General features: G+C 32.3%; 1 protein-coding gene across 1 annotated transcript; it reads right to left on the minus strand.

The window, feature by feature from the left end:
• Nucleotides 1–5,519: 5,519 nt before the first annotated feature.
• LOC131150639 (acyl carrier protein 1, chloroplastic-like) lies at nucleotides 5,520–9,246 on the minus strand. The gene is made up of 4 exons (XM_058101492.1): nucleotides 8,943–9,246; nucleotides 7,687–7,797; nucleotides 6,464–6,586; nucleotides 5,520–5,968 (listed from the first exon to the last, which is right to left on the minus strand). Exons 1-4 carry the CDS (start codon nucleotides 9,006–9,008, stop codon nucleotides 5,840–5,842), a joined length of 429 nt encoding a protein of 142 aa, XP_057957475.1. The 5' UTR covers nucleotides 9,009–9,246; the 3' UTR covers nucleotides 5,520–5,839.
• Nucleotides 9,247–20,965: the final 11,719 nt, after the last annotated feature.

Here is a 20,965-nt window from a genome sequence, read left to right on the forward strand (position 1 = left end):
TAACTTCTGCCTTACTGAGAAGTGTCTCACCCCATTATACAACCATTGTTTTTAGGTCCTTCTAGACGTCGGTCCTAGTTGCTTGGAGGGACTGGGGAGTTTGTTTTGAGTTTTGATTACGTAAGTATTTTATTTGTGTAATAGACTTATTCGGAGTACCTTTTTGGGAGATTGTAAGAACTGGCGATGTTCTAAGTATGGATGTTTGTATTTGAAGTTACAGTTAGTAAATTTTGGTTTATGTCTAATTAGAAATCCCGATGGATGTTTATATTTTTCCGCAACATTTATATCCCAGTTATGTATGTGTTACACCCGTTTGTCCTTGTTTAGGGCGGGTTGTTCGTGTATGTTTATTAAATACAGGTATTTCGTATGTTCGGTAGCCACCTGGGTCCGTGTAAAGGGCCGGGTCGTTACGAATTGAAATTAAAATAGCTTTCCCAAGAGGGGGGTGAATTGGATTATTTAGAAATTCATCCTCTTTTTAACTTTTTACTTGTATTAATACAACAATAAGAAAGTAAATTAAACTGCTTATAATCACAACCAAATCACACCAGACTGAAAAATTAAACACACAATCCAACCAACCAGAATATGAAAGTCAAACAATCATTCAAGAGTTTTTATACTTTTTGTCAACAGCCCTGTAATTGTTTGCAAACCCTGCTTTGAATGAAATTTTTATTGCGTTTCTCTTAATCAAGATTTCCGCAAATTAACCAACGTACTTCCTTGTGGATTTCTGCAAACTGTTAATTAAAACGTACTTTCTAAAATTAAGAGTCTTCTTTGAATATGGATTTTAAGCCCTGCAACCTGCACTTAGCATGCACAAAATATATGGTGCAGAAAGTAAAGAATAAGGAAGAGAGATAAACACCAAGGTTTTACGAGGTTCGGCTTGTCCACAGCCTACGTCCTCGCCATTGGCAAACCACCAAAGGATTCCACTAGCTTAGTTCCTTTGCCGGGCGGAACAACACCTTTACAACCACTCCTTTAAGTTAGGCTAGAGCCCGCCTCTCCAAACTACTTTCCCTCTTTCGGTGAATGATCCAACAAACCTGAAATCGTCCAATAAACTACAAGAGAAACAACAAGGAGATGTGTACAAAGAGTGCTCACACACAAAGCTGATTAGTACAATTCAAATCTATATACTTCATAATTTAAATATCAAATATGAAATACAATTCGAAGCTCAAGATTAGAATTCACCAAGTCCCTTTTCTCTAGATGAGAAATCAGTATGTAGAACTCAAGGATTGATGATCAAAACGTTCAAAATGTCAGCACTTTCAGATTGCAAGTAATTGGGTAGGTAGAAACTTTGTATGCAAGAGAGCTTAGAGCAGTTTTTTCAATTCTTGGTGTATTTTTATTTGCAAAACTATGTATTTATAGGCTTTCAAAAGTGTTTTCGTGTTTCCTAAGTTTACTCCGAGTATTTCCCAAGTTTTTAGAAATTTTGGGGCACAAGCAATTGATATTTCAAATTTAAAACATTTAAAAAAATTTGCCTGTTAATAGTGTTCGGTCGTCTGAAGTATCATGGTCAGACGACTGAAGTCCTTTTATGCTTTGAAAATATTGAACTGGACACAGGGTTAGACGTCTGATCTCGAGGTTCAGACTTCTGAAGTTTTGGGTTCAGACGACTGAAGTCAAAGTTCAATCTTCTGAGATGCTTCCGCTAGTTTCTGTGTTTCACCAATAATTTTTCAGACGACTGAACTTAATCTTCGGTCTTCTGAAGTAGTTCTTTAGATGACTATGCTTAAACTTCAATCTTCTGAAGTTGACACTTCAGTCTTCTGAGCAGTAAGTTCAGTCTTCTGAACAGTATACTTTCTGGTTTTTTATTTCAATTTAAAAAACATGTTTTGCTCTCTTTCTTTGATCTTTTATAAAACATTTTTCGAGATTTTAAAATAAGCCTCTAAGTCCATATATTTCCCACAAAGAGCTTCAAATGATATTTCAATAGATATTCAATTTTGAAGTACTTACATTGCTCATCATAAAACCTTATACTCTAAAGCTTTAAATCTTCCATTTCATGATCACTTTGAAATCCCTTGGACTTTAGCTTGAGCTGACTTTAGTTTTCCCATGCATTGATCAATCTAGTGTTGCTTTGAGCTTCTCTTGAATCACTTGTAGCTTGATGGTCCATAATGATTGTTGGCCCAATTAGGCTTACAAACTCTTGGTTTTGATGATAACTTAAGTTTAGGCTACTATTATGTGAGGATAGTAGATGGGGATGTACCAAAGACAATCTTTGTGACATAGTATGGGGCATATTAGTTCTTAGTGATGTCATTCGGGTTGACAAATGAGTCGGTGATGTTTTGTACCTTGATGAACCAAGTATTTCATGAGTATTTCGATAAGTTTGTCATGGTATACCTAGATAACATTGTTGTCTATAGTTCCACTTTGGAGGAAAATAAAGAACACCTATGGAAGTGCCTTTGTGCTTAGTGGAACATTAAATTCCTTAGTTATGTGATTGAGCAAGGTTATATTTGAATGGATATGAAAAAGGTGAGAGCTATTCAAGACTAGAAGATCCTAACGATAGTGAAGGAGCTGCGTTCATTTCTTGAGGTTCATAGAGGGGTATTCAAGGAGAATTGCTCCTTTAACAGAACTACTGAAGAAAGGTCATGGATGGAACTAGACAAAGAAGTGTTAGGGAGCCTTTGATTTGAAAGATGCCATGATGCAAGATCTGGTACTGGCTCTTTTAAACATGCTGAAACAATTCGAGGTACAAATAGATGCATCAAACTATGCCCTTTGGAGAGTCTTGTCACAAGATAAGTATTTTATTATGTATGAAATTCGTGAACTTAGTGAAGCTGAATGGGGGTACATAGCTCAAGTGAAGGAGATGCTAACAATGATGCATCTTCTTATGTGGTGACATTACCTAATTGGTTTGAAGTTTGTGGTGAAAATAGATAACTCAATTGTTAGTCACTTCTTTATACAACCAAAGTTATCTCCCAAGGAGTCCTATTGGCAGGAATTTCTGGTAGAGTTTGATTTCTTATTTAAGCACAAGACAAGACAGATGAACCGAGTTGCAGATGCACTAAGCAAGAAGGTAGAGCTGCGTCCAATGGTAACTCACTTGATAGTAAGTAAGGCTACTACATTAATGTAGTAGTGCATTAATAGGAACATTTCCAAAGATCCAACTGCCCAAAACCTCATAAAGTTGGTAGAAAGTTTTGGTTAGAGGATGCATTGCTCATGAAACATGATAACTGACTCTTTGTACCTCGAGCTGAAGATCTAAAGAAGACACTGCTGAGAAAGTGTTATGACACCATGTGGGTAGGTCATCCAAGATGGTATCGTACTTTGACATTACTAAAGTAGAGATATTAGTGGCCACAAATACGTGATGATGCATTCGATTAGACCTGAACTTTTATTACCTATTAGCAAGACAAGGTGAAGCATGAGAAGATTGCAGGGTTGCTAAAGCCCCTTCAAGAAATAATGAGACTGTGGGAGTGTCTTATTTGAATTCTTCACTAGTTTGCTCAAAGTGGGAGAAACAAAGTCTATACTTGATGTTATGGACATGTTTTCGAAGTACGATACTTACATACTTGCAACAAAGTACTATTTAGAAGAGAAGACAACACAATTATTTATTTAACATATTGTAAAGCATTGGAGTATTCCCTAATGCATTATTAGTGACTTTTGGATATAATTTCAATTCACAGTTTGACACCTCTTCGAATTACCAGCCTTGGACAAATGGATATACAGAGAGATTTAGTAGGCTACTAAAAGAATACTTGTGCCATTTTGTTCTAGTCAATCAAAATAATTGGGTGCAACTACTCGATGTGATTCAGTTCCATTTCAATGTCCAAAAGAGATCAACAACCAACAGATGTCTTTTTGAGCTTGTTATATGCCAACAGTTGTCGTTACCTCACACAGTAGATGAGCTATACAAAAGAAAGAATTCGAAAGGATACATCTTCACCAAAGAATGGATACATAATGTACAGATTTCCCTAACCTACCTAGAGAAAAATTTTAAGTGGATAAAAAATTGGGTAGATTAAGGGAGAAGATCATTGCACTTCAACATGAGTGACTTGGTGCTTGTTGAACTTTATCATAAACAAATTAGGTCACTACAAGGTCAAGATAGGAGATTACTTTGCAAATATAAAGCACTAGTTGCCATGTTGGCGAAAGTCAAGAAAGCTTCCTACAAGATTGATCTTTCGACTCAGATAAAAGTGCATCTCGTATTTCATGTCAACTACCTCAATTCATTTAATGTCAACACTAAAGATCCAAGCAAAAGTTAGTGGACCAGAGCACCACTAAAGACAACACAGCCTAACAAAAGAGAAGTTTAGGGAAGTGCAAAGGCCTTGGAGACAGAAATTAATTGGATTTTAGGAGAATACATGCAACCATTCATGAACCAAGTTAAAAAGTACTTAGCGTCAAGGTTTATGAGGTCATCAACTACATAAGTGGGAGAGGATGACACCAAAGCTAGTTCAGGGCATTATGCTTGCCTATGACTGCTTGCCTTGTGTGCAAGAGATGGATTACGATCATGTAAATATTAATATAAGTTTTATGTTTTAAGTGTGTTTGTCTTAGTGTAAAATAAGAGTATTGACCCCTTGAACAATTTAATGTTTCAAAATCTCAAAGCTAAAATAACATATAAAGCTCTTTTAGCAATGATTAACCTACTTGCTTCTCTCGCTAAAAACACATTGCTTGAGAAAGTATTGTTAATGAATTTCACCACTTCAATGTTTACAACTAGCTTGCCATTTATTTTCGTAAATTGCTTATTGCTTTCGCTTACTTTACATTCAATTGTGGTAAATATGTTCTCGTGATAAATCATGATAATTTTGGCCTAATAATTAAACAAGAATACTTTTACTAGTGTTGCACGACCCTTCACAAAATAAACCATAAGGCTTGGTCGTTAAAAGTGGTGTGTTGGACCAAATACAAGAAAGCAGATTGAGAGCATCACATCCCTCACCCATAATCATGAGTGGTGTGCTAGAAAGGTGATCTGAGGGATGGAATACTCCCCGAGATAGAAGGCTATCAAGGGGGTGGAGATCCTCATCCACTTAACACCACTTTTGGCTAAGCCTAACCTAGCCTTGCATGCGAATCAAATGTACCTTAAAAAAACTTTTTAATGATTAAATTTTAAAGTTCAAATTTAAACATTCAAATTAACAAGTTTTAAGTCCAATTCGCAAGAGAAATGAGAAAGAATATGAAATGTGGGTTCTTTCTACAATGGACGAGGATGGGCTGTCAGTAGAAACCAACTATGACCCAACATATAAACACCCAAGAAAAATTATTAGCAGTTCGTGACTATTGTATGGCCAAGTACCACTTCTCTTTGATATAACACCACACAACATCACCACAATGCTTAAAATCTTTACACATAATTAATAATATGATAAGCAAATGACACATTTTTGTTCAATAAATTGTGCTCCTCGAGGAGGTTTTTATATATCTAGCCAAAACACATGCTTCAAGGTGGTCTCCAAAGGAAAGAACACAAAAGCAGGATAACTTAAGAAGGCATTCAAATTAATTCTAACCAAAAAGGGGACAACAAGAGTTTAATGAAATATGGACTAAATAACCAGGAAAAACCTAGGGGGGTGGGTAACAAGTCCGCTCAACTTTCCATGACCAGGGGGACAAATACAACTACAAATATTTGAGAATAATAGGCAACCTGAAGAAAAGTTCCCATAGGCTGTCCCAAATTTCTCGTCTCCAACTTCTAAGCATCCTTCTTCTCCATGAGCTTCTCAATAAGATCGGCTGCTTCTTGAACGGTGGTGATACTCTGGGCACTTTCTTCTTCCACACTGATTCCAAATTCTTCCTCGAGGCCCATCACAATTTCAACCTGTGTTGAACAAAAGAGATACTCAGTCAGAGATGGGAAACAATGAAAGAAGGAAATGTTCCATTCACAATCACTCTTTCCTGAAACAGTGAAGATGCTACAATATGATGAAAACAACTTCGCAATAATGGGTTTTGCATTCTAAAACAATGTGTCTATTTGTGGGTGGAGAGAGAGAGAGAGAGAGAGAACAATATGTACTGCTGATTGAGGATTCTAAATTTCTGATATCTCAAAGCTTCAACCCCCACAAAAAAAATGAGAGCATTTCTCATCAACAGGAACATCACAAAATTTATGGCTGATATATGAGAATAAAAAAAGATGAACACAAGAACACCAGCAATTCAGAAATTTATTAAAAATAGGTTCGATTCACTATTTTTCTGACGCCATCCATAGCTATTTACCTCAGAAAAATGCACAAGCAAAACAATTCAAATTTTATACTGAAAGAGTTACTACATGCTATAAGTTCCAGTAAATATTGAGTACCGTATCGAGAGAATCAGCTCCAAGTGCTGCAAACTTTGACTCTCCACTGACAGCAGAGCCATCTGGTAGTGCCAGCTGTTTTTTGACTATTTCACACACCTTGTTCACAGTCTCTGGTTTGGCCTGCTCAAAGACATTGGAGTCCCCATTGTGATCAAGGTCATCATATGCATATTACCACTAAAAGTTGCATTTGCAGGCACAATATCATGAAGAATATAGTGAGGATTACAGGCATTTTAGCTTCAACTTATTCCATAGACCATCACACATTTAAGGAAACGTGGGATTATAAACAAAAAAAAAATTGCATGCTCACTCTCTCGGAAACTGTCTCCTGGATTATATTTTATAATGGAAGATATTTTTCCCCCCTCAAATGGGGATCCATCCACAAAATTACACCAATACAGTTTTCCAAATAATCAAATTGACATTTCCAAAGCAGTACAAGTACTTCCATTAAAACATTAATTAAAAAATACAGCTGTCAGAAATCTAATTACTGAGTAATCAAATAACTCACTGAACCAGACAGTGTTTCCTTTTTCAAGAGATTGAATGGATGTTATAAGCATTAGGTGGAGTTGATCAAGGCCCAATGGCCATGAAGATTGATGCAGCCATGTACAGTCTCAAAACAATTATGTGAAAACAAAGATAAATCTCATGCCCCTTCTTTTTCCTGGTAACCAGAAACCCACCTAGCGTCTCTGCTGCTGAGATTTGGCTCCCTTCTTCATACAGATAATGGAAACAAATGCAAAACTTACAGAACCATGCAGTGTTTCCCTTGTCCAAGAAATTGAATGGATGGGTACAAACATTAGCTGGAGTTGATCAAGGCCCAACAACTATAAAGGATGCAGCCATGTGAGTTTCAAAATATTTATGTGAAAATTAAGATGTTTTTGAGACCCCTATTTTTCCTGGTAACCTGAAACCTACCCCAGCAACCCTGCTGAGATGCGGGTAAACCCTGGGCCCTTGACCAACTCCAGAGGAATCCAACTGCAGCATGCATGCATTTGGTATATAATCCTCACAGTAAGCTTATAGCGTGCAATGGCTGAAAAAAAAGCTCTACAAGCAAATTGTCAATGTTCAGTTCATGCAGAATGCAGAGAGCATTTATTTTGAGATTTATGACCCGTATATGAAACAACAGAAGGGAGAAAACAAATTTGAGTACAACATGAAATAAAATGAGAGAATATACATACAGCGCAGGAAACCCGGAAGCGGGATTGCCCCGGTTGCAACCTGAGCGATGGATAGCTAATCCCCTTGACAGACAAAGAAACTGAACTCAGATTTGAGATTCTTGTAGGTGCCTGCTCAAAATTTCAACCACAACTACATCAATCTACGAAATAGGAAGTACATAATATTATTCAGGTCAATTAAAAACTATTTTCCTCTCCTAATGTAGCAAAAGCAGCTTATTATGTTAGCAGATCATTTGCTAAAATATGGCAAAACATCTGGGACTATAATAAATTCAAAATGCAAATGGCCATGATGCTATTGGATCTTGTATAAGAATTCAAACAGAAAGATCCTTTTCACTGCTCAAATAGCATGCTCCCCATTCCATAATTAAGCAAAAAGAAAAAAATTAATAATAATACGTCAATATATTACAACTTCGGGTGTGAAAAATTGCATATAAAACCCCTGTAACCCAACGCTACTAACCGTTCTAGCGTGAATTCCACAACGTAATAATATTCATAATCCATTTTTTTTTTTTTCAAAATTACTTCATAAATTCTTATCTCTGTTTCAGATGAGATTATCTCACGTTCAATATTATGCTTCACGTACTATACCTTTGCATTGTGTTAACTGACCCAAAAGAAGTTTAAGAATCAACTTTCTGTTAACAAGGGCTGAAGTCACTTATTATGGTTTTTCTTTTACCTCATTAAAAGATGAATCTCCAAAAGTATGAACAATCACCTGCAACCCGTGCATATGAATTTCATAAAATATAGGTTTCCGAGGAATTCTCTGTCTATGAGATAGTGGGAAAGCCTGAATTTTCTTCGGCCACTAGAAACCGTACACTAAATATTAAAAGCACAATTCAAATTACGGTGCAAATACACTTTAGTTCATCATGATATCAATTAGGTTTTATTCGATCCGTTCGCATTGATCAGAGACAGACCATAAGGATCCTAGTAAAAGCTAGAAATCAAGAAAAATGAAACTAGCATCAATAGATCAGCGCGTAATCCAGAATGAAACCCACAGACAACATCAATTTCTAATTACTGAATCTTGTACGTAAAACAACAGTAAACACCAAAAATTTCCAGGGCAAGCACATGTCCAAATATGGGGTAAAAACAACCAGAAAATCAAATCATGAAAAAAGAGAAACTATTTAAACTCAAAACAGCCTGCAGAGATCACAGACAACCGACACGAATCAGATTGAAAAAGAAGACAACGAAGATCCACATGATGTTACCAGGTTCTGCTTGAAAGAGCATGAGAAAGGGGCCTTCGAAATCGATGTAGCTGCGACTGAAGCCATCGATAGATCCCACGGAGAGAGGAAGAGGGACAGAGATCCGAGAAGAAAATTGAGAGAAATGGGAGCTGGAGAGAGAAAGAGATGGAGGCGGAGAGCACAAAGAACGTGAGAGAGGGAGTATGAGAGGGTGAGATGTGTGAGATTCGCGTTTTATAGGTGTCTGTTATTGATTCGTGCGCCTTGTTCGTATCGAATTTGTAGTGTTTGGGTCCTCGGATATCTTACCCCAAATGCCGATGGGATTTTCGTTATGCCGGTTGGCGACAGTATCATGTGAGTCATATCAAATCAATGGACAAATGTCAAATATGTTTGCTTTCACCATGACATGTTTTTTGGTTTTAAGATGTTTATAATAATTACATTTATTTTAAAATTTTTATTAGCCTCACCCGAAATTTCAAAAATATTATACGATTTAGTGATTTACTACAAAGATATAGATATTTTCTTAAATTTTTTTTTTTTTTGTAAAATAGAAGGGAGGTTTATATTTTTTTTTTTGACAAATTTCAAAAAATATCTATATTTTTTTGACAAATTTTAGGAGATATTAATGTCTTTTATCCTAATTTTTTAAATAAAAAATAGAATAAGTTTTTCGTTAGATTTATAATTATTAATGTATAATATTTAAGACGTTTAAACTAGTGTTCATATAAAAAGAAAAAAACATAAAATTAAACAAACATTGGCGATACATTAATACATCTTTTCAAACCTTAAAATTTATGATAAGAAAAAAATAAAACATGAATTTCAATTATTGAACAATTCTCTTGTAGTGTAGGATGATTGTTGCATACAAACACTCCCCAAAGTAAAAGTACAATAAGAAAGAAATGTAGAATTCCTCTTCTCATCCACGAATAAAGTTGCATGTGTTTTTTATGGGTTTCGTTTAGTCACAATTTTCTTTAAGCATTCAAGACTCATATGACCTACCCATCCATGGTAGTGTATTTTCCTTTTTGTGTATTGAGATTCGCTAATCTTTCCCTTGGAAAAAGGTTTGCATTTAAATTTGTAAGAATTTAAATAAATACAGTATTGTTGTTGTAGAAATAACTTTCGATCGTGCAATGCATCAATTAAGATATACAATGCGAAAATACATAGAAATAATAAACATAATAAACACGAAATATAAAGGAGTAAACGTGGTTCGACAGAATACTTACGTCCACATGAGCAAGCGGCGGCTGAAATTCACTGTCTATCAAAACCAGGGTTACAATATCGTATTTATTCTAATCCTACACGTACAAAGAGATTAGAAAATTCTCCAAATACCCATGTATCAATTTTCGGAGGATTTGCCTCTGTATCCCCAACCTATTAATCTTCCCAGTTCAAATTTCAAAAACAGTGTCGGACAAAACTATCAATGGGTTTCTTCCTAATTAACTTATACTCGAAACCGTTGATGTAACTATCAATGGATTATGCAAACCGTCAACGGTTTTCCTTCTGATTAGGCTTCTGCCTGAAACCGTCGATGTAACCATCAAATTGTCGACGATATTTCTTCATACCAGCTTCTTTGTTTTTCCTCAGTCTGCTTTCTTTGTATATGTGTTATTACTTGATATGAGTCAAATACTAAAATAAGTATAAAATTAAATTAAATTTCTTACATATCCATTCAGATCGATCTTGAAATTGATTATCTCAAATACTATTTCAGATGACATTATAGTTAAGTATTATATTATATGATGTTAGTTGCATTATTGTGCAAGGTTACGATAAAGAACAATTGAATAGTATTGTTGTATTTTAACTCTTTTACAAAAAGTACAAGTCTTATTGTATACTTATAAAGCCTACTATTTACGTGAGAGATGGTATTGATCAACCATACATTTGGTAGATAAGAATAAAATGAAATTTGATGAAATTGAATCGAAATTTTCACTTAATTTCTTTATGATTATTCTTCAAATATTTGTTTTGTTCCACTCTGATTCCATTACATTCTCTAAACTAAACATAATGTAAGAGGATTAAATATTTTTAAAATAGTCACAATTAGGGAGTATTTAGTAAAATTAAGTATTAAGCGCTGAAAATTGAATTTAAATATGATTTTGTGAATCAGTTCTGAATAGAACTTGATCCGATCACTACATTTAAAATTTGAATTATTTTATCTCTTTGTTATCTAATATGTGATAAAATTAATAAGAAACTACAAAAGATACAAATTTTAATTTAACATAAATAATATTTTCTTGTCATATATTCAATTAATAATTGTAGATAAAATTAATACAATTTATTATCATACAAAATTAAATATATTATTTTAATTTTAATCACTTGGGTATTAACTTTTTTGTCATTTTCATTTTTAAAATAAATGATATAACTGGAAAAGAGGCCTCTGAATTAAAATCAAACATGTTTTATGTCTAGTTTTATTAAAGAAATTTTAAGAAACTGATTGTCTAATAAATTAACTTATTAAGCAAATTAGTTCAAATGTAACCTCTAAAAGTCATTCAAATAAAACAAATGTCCCATTTAAGTGAAGAAAATTGTTAGTTAACTATTTTTTTTTTTAAACATTTTACAAAGTTTTATTATGTATTAGAAGAAAATTGAAATCATTAAACCCTAAAAAAAACTCTATGCATATCTATAATTAATTATTTAGTTTCAAACCTTGCATGCATGTACAAAGAGCAAGAAGAAAGACAAAAGCAACAATGCTTATGCAAACCTAAGTTGTATTATCTTTATATCCTTTTTTATATTGCCAATTTTTGTTCGAGTTTTATCCAACAAGCAAAGGAAAACAATTAAATGACGTACTAGTAAAAGATGTAAGGCTCAAGTATTGAAAGTTACGACATTGCATTTAATACTATATCTTAGTATTAAAGTGGAAAAGGGTAAGTGAATGACCCATTATCTTAATAAATTAATCTGACTATGAATGAAATTGGGATATGGATGGAATATAATGAAGTAGAGCCACTTTGAGGTTCCTTATGAAATGAGGCATGGAACGGAGCCACTACGAAGAAGTTCCGGGAGTTACATTACAAAGAAAGCTTCAAGCTCAGTTTGCCCAGTTGTCTTCTTGCCAGCCCATGGATTCAGCAGTAGTTTGAAAGGTTAACCTATTTGGAACGAAAAATATTAGAAATTATTATTATCAAGGCTCCATTAATAATTTGCTATAAAATTAAACAGTCAAACCAAAGGAAAGTCCTTTGCTTCAATTAAAGAGTCCTTGCCCATCTCATTTGGATATAGGATTTTTTTCTTAAAAAACCAATTGAAATAAAACCACTGCAAGGATATTTCACAGCCATTGCTATCACATTAAATAATGAGATTTGTTATAAAAAAAAAAAAAAAAGATATGAACTTTTTTTAAAAAAATAAAATAAAATTACACCAGCACCCTTTGATATTTTATTTTTTTGAAAACTCATTATGTTAAAATATCGCCAAGTAGATTAATAAAATTTAAAATTTAACTATGTTGTGAAATTATGGCATAAGATTAAACGTGCACATATACAGAAAGTACAAAAATTAGAGAAAATCGAAATAAAGATAAAAGATCATAAACTTATGTGTTTCGACAATGTACCTACATCCACGGAGTCCTTATATAATTTTTACTATCAAATGAAAAACTATTTTAGGGTTTCAACCTTTAGTTACAACATATATATATATATATATATATATATATATATATATATATTCCCATATCAAAATTCTAAAATATTCTCACATAATATATAGTTATGTTGCATCTGGCTCAAACATATTGTATCGTAAGTTAAATAATACTTATGTTATTTTATGTATAGGCACAACAAAATCAATAAAATAGTTAATTTTTTTTTTAATTAGGGAGCTGAATAGGTTACCTAATCTTTTGCAAAAATATGCCGCAGCTAGGTCAAAAAAATAGAAGACTTCACCTACACAAAAAAGTTGTTGATATTTCCAAGGGAAGGTCATGCACTCTCTTTAATTTATTACACATGAGGAGAAGGGTGAAGTAGGTGATCAAATTAATGCACGGCTGATGGCTGTGGAATTCGTTCTTCCTATAGCTTGTTGGATCACAAAAAGGCAAGGGTTGGGCAGAAATTTGGAAAAAAAAAAAAAAACTAAGCTTGCATTTGTGAGTATTAGTTTTAGGGTTTGAAATTTTATCTATGCAGATTTTTCACAAATGTAATGTCAAATTATATTATTATTTTTTTTATAAATTAACACAAATTCATATCTAAATCCAAAAATTCGTGTTTTTAATTACATTTTAGTGGTTCGTTTAAATCAAAGAATTTGTCTGAAGAAATAAAAAAAAGAAAATAAGGAAAAAATATTTTTTATTATATTTTCTCTCTATATCAAATAATATTATAAATAAACAATTGTTCTAATATGATCAAAATATATAAGAAAAATAAAATGTTAATACTACACGAAATTAAAACTTTGTTTTATCAATTTGATATAGTTTTTTTTTAATTCTTTCTTACTTTCCCTGATAAGTAAAATACAGAAAAGTGAATTCTTTCACATTTATCTTTATTCTTTCATATTTTTCTTTACTTTCCCTAATATTTTTTTTTTCAATATTGAAACAATATCTAAAAGAAGAAATGGGAATTACAAAGAAATTCACTTAATCTCGTTTCGTTATCAAGAGAAGTGATACACACACACACACACACACACACACACATATATAACAAATCAATAAAACAATATTTAATTTTACGCAACATTATTTAATTTTTCTTAATTCGTAACCATGTTAAAATAAACTTTTGTTTTCAATAGTATTTAACATGGAGAAAAAAATACAAAAAAAAAAATTAAACTTTTTTTTCCAAATACAATCCAAACGGACCCATCGAAAAAATTAACAAGAATCCATATATTGTTGGGGAAAGGAAAAGAAAGTAAATAATTAAGAAGAAAACTTATTTTGCATCATATATTCTCTCTATTCCAAATACTATTAAAATTGAAATTTTATATTGATTAAAAATTAAGAAAAGTCAAATATTAGTAATGTGTAAAATTAAATTTTTTTCTCACTGATTAAGTATATTTTTGTTTTTGAGAACATCACACTACTAATTAAGGTGTGTGTGTGTGTGTGTGTATGCATCAAAAGCATTTTTTTTTACATGTGTAAAATTGTAATTAATTGTAGTAATTCTATAAAATATCATTGAGGATGTTTGGTTAATAGCATCTTTTATGATGCTCATAACATCTCATTCCACGTTCGTTTGGACATGAGAATCCCAAGTCGTATATGTAGAGACTCGTAAATTATAATAATTAAATAATGAAAAGAAAGGGAAATTTAAAGGAGGTAAAGTGGATTTTGTCGAATACGCTCTGACTTTGTCGATGAACTCTCTTTTACGGCTCGTTGACGAGATGCAGTGTCTCGTCGATGAAGAGATACCGAGAGGGGGTAATTTAGACCTATTGGTTTGTTGACGAGTTCTTCACCTTCGTCGACGAACTATTTTTTCGATTCGTCGGCGAGGCCACATATCTCGTCGACAAGGCCACGTGGCCAGGCACTTATAAATATGCAAAAAGCACATTTTCAGTTAGGAATTCCGTTCCTCTTTTGTTTCTCTCTCTAGAAAACGGCCTTCCCTCCTTCTCTCTAAAATTTTGGGTTCGTTTCTCCCCAGTTCGATGATCAGAAGCTACCACGATGATCTTGGGGAGATTCTCTACAACTTAACCAGAGTAGAATTTCAGTTTGAGGGGTTTGGGTTCCATCCCAAAATCAGAGTAAGTAGGGTATTTTTAAATTATATTATTAATATGGAATATATAGGGCATAGGGAATGATAAAATAGCATTGTATTGAAGTTTGGGTTGAAAAACTCGGTTTTTGAATTAGGGTTCGGTGAGTGCTGCAAGCGGCGTTTCGGGGTTTCAGCGGGCGTAATCTAGGGAAGCAGGTAAGAGGAATTAATTATAATAGGATTTTTATTAAAGTTTAAACCGATTAATTTGGGAATATAATACACACACACACACACACACACACACACACACATATGGAAAAGAAATTGTGTGGCAGGATTACAACTTTCATAATTTTAATTGGCTGATGTGAGTACAGTTTATGGTGAATATTGATTGTTGTGAATACTGGCTGCTTGGGATTGTTGCGAGAAAAATAATGTGATATGTGTGCACTACCAAAAATAAGGTTATTAGTGATGGTTTTGAATTAATCGCTATATTTGTCGTTACTAATACTTATTAGTGACAAAATTTTCAAACTGTCACTAATAATAGAGTATTAGTGACAGTTTTAATCCGTCACTAAAAACTTAAGCCCGTTACTATAAATTTTATACCGGCTATATAAAAAATCGTCACTAAATCCATAGTATTAGTGACAGTTTTAAATTCGTCATTAATGCTCTATTATTAGTGACGGTTTGAAAATCGTCACTATTACTCATATGCAACTATTAGTGATGGTTTGAAATTCTTCGCTAAAATTTTTTAAAAAATGCTATTATTAGTGACAATTTTGAAACTTTCACTAATAGTTAAATTGGACAATTAGTTGTGACGGTTTAAAATCGTCACTAACAATTTTAAATTATTTTTTTTCAATTATTAATTCCTGTAAAAATTTGTAATTACATTTTCATATATGTAACATTCAACCATAATTGCTAAAAAATTCATAAATTATTCAAAATTCTAATTCTAATTCTAATTTAAATAAAAATACAAATATATTATACAAATTCAAATTTAAATACAAATACATTATACAAATTCAAATTCAAATACATAAATTTCATCTGTTCAAATAATAAAAAAAGTCAAAAGCTGCATCCGTAGTGCATGACATCGTGTTGACGTTGTAATGGTTGCAAACTCTACAAATTAAGAAAGTTAAAAAAAAATTAGTATATGTTTTTTGAAAAATTTTGGCAGCATTTCTCCTGTAAATATGACATTTTCCATAGAGATATACTCCAAACCTAAGTGTTTACAATAAACAGTTCATAATAATCCAACCAATAATGAATTTTACGAGTGCACAAGAGCTTCATATAATAAGTATTAAATAATGTACTGTGTTCATGCAACTCAGAATATAGTTCTATGAAAAAATAGAATGTGATGTTTATGGTTTACATGGCTTCCATAGGACTCTAAAACAACTAAAATAATCAAATAATGCAAATGAGTCCATGATTGATAAAATTTTCACTTAACATATGCAAAAATAAATTTAGAGATGAAGTTCAAAGTTCATTTGAAGTTCACTCATTCTTTCAAAAATGTTTTAACATTGAGCACACTATAACCATATGAGCATATGGTATATGACTATGATTATTTTGGGAAAAAGTCAACAAATTTTCGGCAGCATGTCGTCTATAAATAGAACATTTCTCAAATCTACAAGTCACAAAAGAATGCAATTCACAATATTTTTGCATCATACAAATGCCATTTAGATTAAGACATGCAACATCCTAAAAGTATCTACTAAAGCAAGCAATACACATCATTGCATAAGCCATGCAGGTGGCGTTCCATTCAAGCATGCAGTCCTAATGTCCACTACTAGCATGCAGTTCACAAGATATATCAATCCAAACATGCAGTCCAGAAGTTAAATCATCTATTAAACTGAAGTTAGATAAGCACAAGGAAATTGTGTGTGTTGTGCGCAAACAATAGAAATTGTGTGTGCTATATGTACAAAAAAAGAATTGTAAGTGTGTTTTGTGTGTTGGCAACATGGAAGTGTTTTGTAAGTGAGAATGCTTAGTGTTAGTTATCTTGTACTACTTGTGAGGTACATTAGTGTGTGACCATATTTATTGTCTTGTGTGAGTGTCTTGATGATGTCCAAGTGTAAGGCCTTGGGCACATATTCTCATCTTGTAAGGATGTCCAGGTCGTAGAATTAAACAAACACAATACTATATATATATGCAGCTCAACACTAAAACTACATACCCAAACAATTATTATTCAATCATAGGAATTCAACAATATGTTTGTTACTATCCAAGTGTGAAAAAAAGATGTCACAAATAAGTTTAACACGTACTGATTCTCACAACTTGTGAAAACTTACAAATCCTTTCTCAATCAAATAAAAGAAATGAATAGAAGAGAAAAAATCTAAGGTTCTATTTGGGACTGAAATTTAAGGTTTGGATTTAAATTTGTATAAATTTGAATAAATATGAATACAAAATTATATTAAATGTTGTCCAACCATTGAATAAACATTCATGCTAAAAAATCATGACATAACTTAAAGATATGCTCTTGCATGCTTAGGAGTAGTAATACACATTATTTATAGAGAGGGTTTGAGAAAAAAAAAATAACTTCCTATTTCTAATAAAAATCTTAAAAAATAAAAAATAAAAAATTTAATTATAACTTTATAATTTTTTGAAAAAATGCAATATAAAATTATATATATTATTTATATTATATATATTAAAAATCTATATATATATATATATATATATATAATCGATTAACGGATTTAATCAAAATTCGGTTTGATCGGTTTTGAGTTTGGTTAAATATGAAATTTCGATCGGTTTGATTAATGAGACTTTTTAACCAAATTTTTTTTAATTAATTCAGTTAATTAATCAAATTCACCGAACCTATCGAATGATCATTCATAATTTGCATTATTAAAAAAACAAAAAATTGCATTGGAAGTTTGGTATTTATTGCTTTAAAAAACAATAAATAATAAATAAATAATCATTTGGCATCACCTTTTTAAGCAATATAGCCAAATCCTTGACTTGAAAGACGTCCTAACGATTAGGATTTGAAACTTTATAGTTCAAATCTCGGATTTAAACTATGAGAGATGATGAGAAAGAATATTAAATTGAAGAGAAGCTAGTATCATTGTATAAGCCCACAAAAGAGGAAGAAAAAAAAAAAAAAACACACAACCCAATATCTGTAGTTTCGTAAATGGGAGTTAGCAGGACTTTGATTCCAATGGGCAAAACATTTTAGTAATACAATAACCTGCAATTTGCACAGAGGTAGCTCTTCTTGTTGTTTACCTTTACATATGTTTCTACTAGGAATGTTAAGATTACATTAACTTAATTTTAAAAATTTAGAGATATTCTTTCCTATATATATTTAGGTGATTTGTAATCCCTTCAATTAAGGGAATTGGTTTTCTTATATATTTAGGTTATTTATAATCCTTTCAATTAAGTGAATTAGTTGATTTACTCTTATAAATGAACTAAAAACCGTTGAATACTTTCGTCACTAAAAACTGGTTTTTTTGTAGTGGTGTATGGATTTTTGTGTGGTTATTCGTATGTATCACAATAAAACGTTGGCAGACTTGAGGAGTTCATTATATTGCCTTGATGTAATCACGATATACGTTGGCAGGTCTAAGGAGTTCGTATATTGTCATTATATATTAGGGTAAAACATTGACAGACCTGAAGAGGTTGTTCTACTGATATACTGCGGGTAGGTCATGGGGATTTGTACTTGTGGTTAGTGGTGCCTAGGTAGGCCATGATGTTCTGTGAGATGTTTGTCCTATGTGGACCAGTCCTGTGTGGACCATGTGTTGATGTTTGCCCTGTGTGGACCATGTGTTGATATTTGTCCTACGTGGACCAGTCCTGTGTGGACTATATAGTGATCCCAAAATCAAAAAATTAAAAATTAAAAATTTCAAAAATTAAAATAAAAATTAAAATAAAAAATAATAAATTTAAAATTTAAAATTAAATTAAATTAAATTATATAATTAACTAAATTAAATATTTAATTAAATAATGATAATTAGTAATTAAATTATATAACATAACATATTAATATAATATAATATATTATTATAATATATAATTTTACTAAAGGATCCTAAAGCTTCAGCTTCAGGATCCATTTGACAACAGATTCACGCTCCCCCTCCCCCTAAGAGTTTCCTGCGCCCAGCTCGCATCCGTCTCCATCTCTCTCTCTCTCTCTCGCTCTCTCTCAATTTCTCGACGGATTTGCGGCGGATCAGGAAACGAAATGTGCCGTTAGATTTCTAGTTCTGTCGCCGATATTTCTATTAGAGTAGATTTGTCGTGGAAGCGACTTAGGCACTATTCCTGGGGTAAGACAATTTTTTCCTAATTTCTCAATTTCGCTTTAAATCTGTCATTAAATTGACGATCGAGCACCACCACGGTGTCCTAGTCACGATTGTCGTCATTTTTCCTAGAGTAAATTTCTAATTGAGGTTTTTTAGGCCCCACTCTAAAGCAAGAGTGGGATTTGGAAATTAGGTAAATTAACTATATTTGAGAGTATAATTATTGATTTAGAATTTATGACCCTAAGAAATATTAAAATATTATTTTATTTAGGGTTGATTTAATAGAATTAGGATTTTTGATTCAGGGTTTGGGTGAGCGCAGCAGGTATTTTTTGGGGTCCCTGTTGGCGTAGTTCAAGAAACCAGGTAAAGAGAAAAATATATATTAAACCAGATTTTTTATGAATTTAATGGAAAATAAATTGTGTTATACATACGTGTACATATTTCGATATGAGTTTAAAATGTCAACCATTTAAATTATGTTTTTCCGAATTTAGGGCTGTTTATTAGATACTTATATGCGAAAATGAATTGATGAAAGTGGAAAATATTTTTTAGAATAATTATGTAAGAAATTAAAGGAATTTTTTCAATATGTGAATGTTAAATGTGGGTTGACTTATTTTATAGGAAATATATATATATATATATATATATATATATATATATATATATATATGAATTTTACTGTTAAATAATGTAGCATGAGTAAATAGGAATGTTGTGTGGAAATATGATATATGTATGAGATACATGATATTCAGGAAATGAATTGAGTATGAAAATGTTATATGAAATATGCTGCATGTGAGTGTTAATGCAACCATGTAAAACAGCTGAAAGATGTTGGGTAAAACAGCTGAAAGATGCTGAATAAATATATAACAGCTGAAAAATGCAGGTAAAACAGTTGAAAGATGCTAAGTAAATGTATGACAGCTTAAAAATGTTGGGTAAAACAGCTGAAAGATGTTGGGTAAAACAGCTAAAAAATGCTAAGTATGAAATGAAATGAAATAAAAATAGAAATGAATAAAAAGGAAATGAAATGTGAAATGTGAACAATGTAAAATGGAAAAGAGCCATATAAAATGAAATGAAATGAAAAGTAAAAGATAAAAACATGAACAGTTGAGAGATGCAGAATAATGGGAAACAAAATATTGTATTATGATATTATCAATATTTATGCTAGTAGAACATGTTACGTTTGGGTGAGACAAACTCTTCGCCCGAGGGCTTGCTGAGAAATACGAGTGCCCTGGTTGTATCAGGTGTAGTAATAGGCTGCATAACATGTCAAGATAGATGGAAACTACTTGTATGGGCGGGTAGATTTCCCTATTCTTGGGAGCCTTTGCCAGTAAACTTTTGTATGAACTATGTGAGTACGAAATTAATTTATCACTTGAGGGCTTACTGAGTAAGGTGAATGCCCTAGTATGCTTCTGCTGTGACCTTTGGGTTGCCTAATGTATCAGAGCAGAGGGGTGCTACTTATATGGGCGGGTAATCATCCTTATCCTTAGGTAATCTCGTGGGTAAAATATCTTGCATGTGTTTGAATAGGATCAGAAAATGATTTCAAAAATTATGTCAACGATTTCCAAATGTTAAATATTATGTGTTATATAAACTCATGTTGGCCACACACTGTTTTAGTATATTGTTTCTTCCCTTACTAAGATGTGTCTCACTCGAATATGAACTAATCTTTTTCAGGACCTCCACGAGATCAAGCTTAGAGAGCTCGAGTTGTGATAGCACTTTTGAGGAAAATGGTATAATTTTGATAATATTT

This window comes from Malania oleifera, chromosome 3 (assembly GCF_029873635.1).
Source record: "Malania oleifera isolate guangnan ecotype guangnan chromosome 3, ASM2987363v1, whole genome shotgun sequence".
NCBI lineage: Eukaryota > Viridiplantae > Streptophyta > Magnoliopsida > Santalales > Ximeniaceae > Malania > Malania oleifera.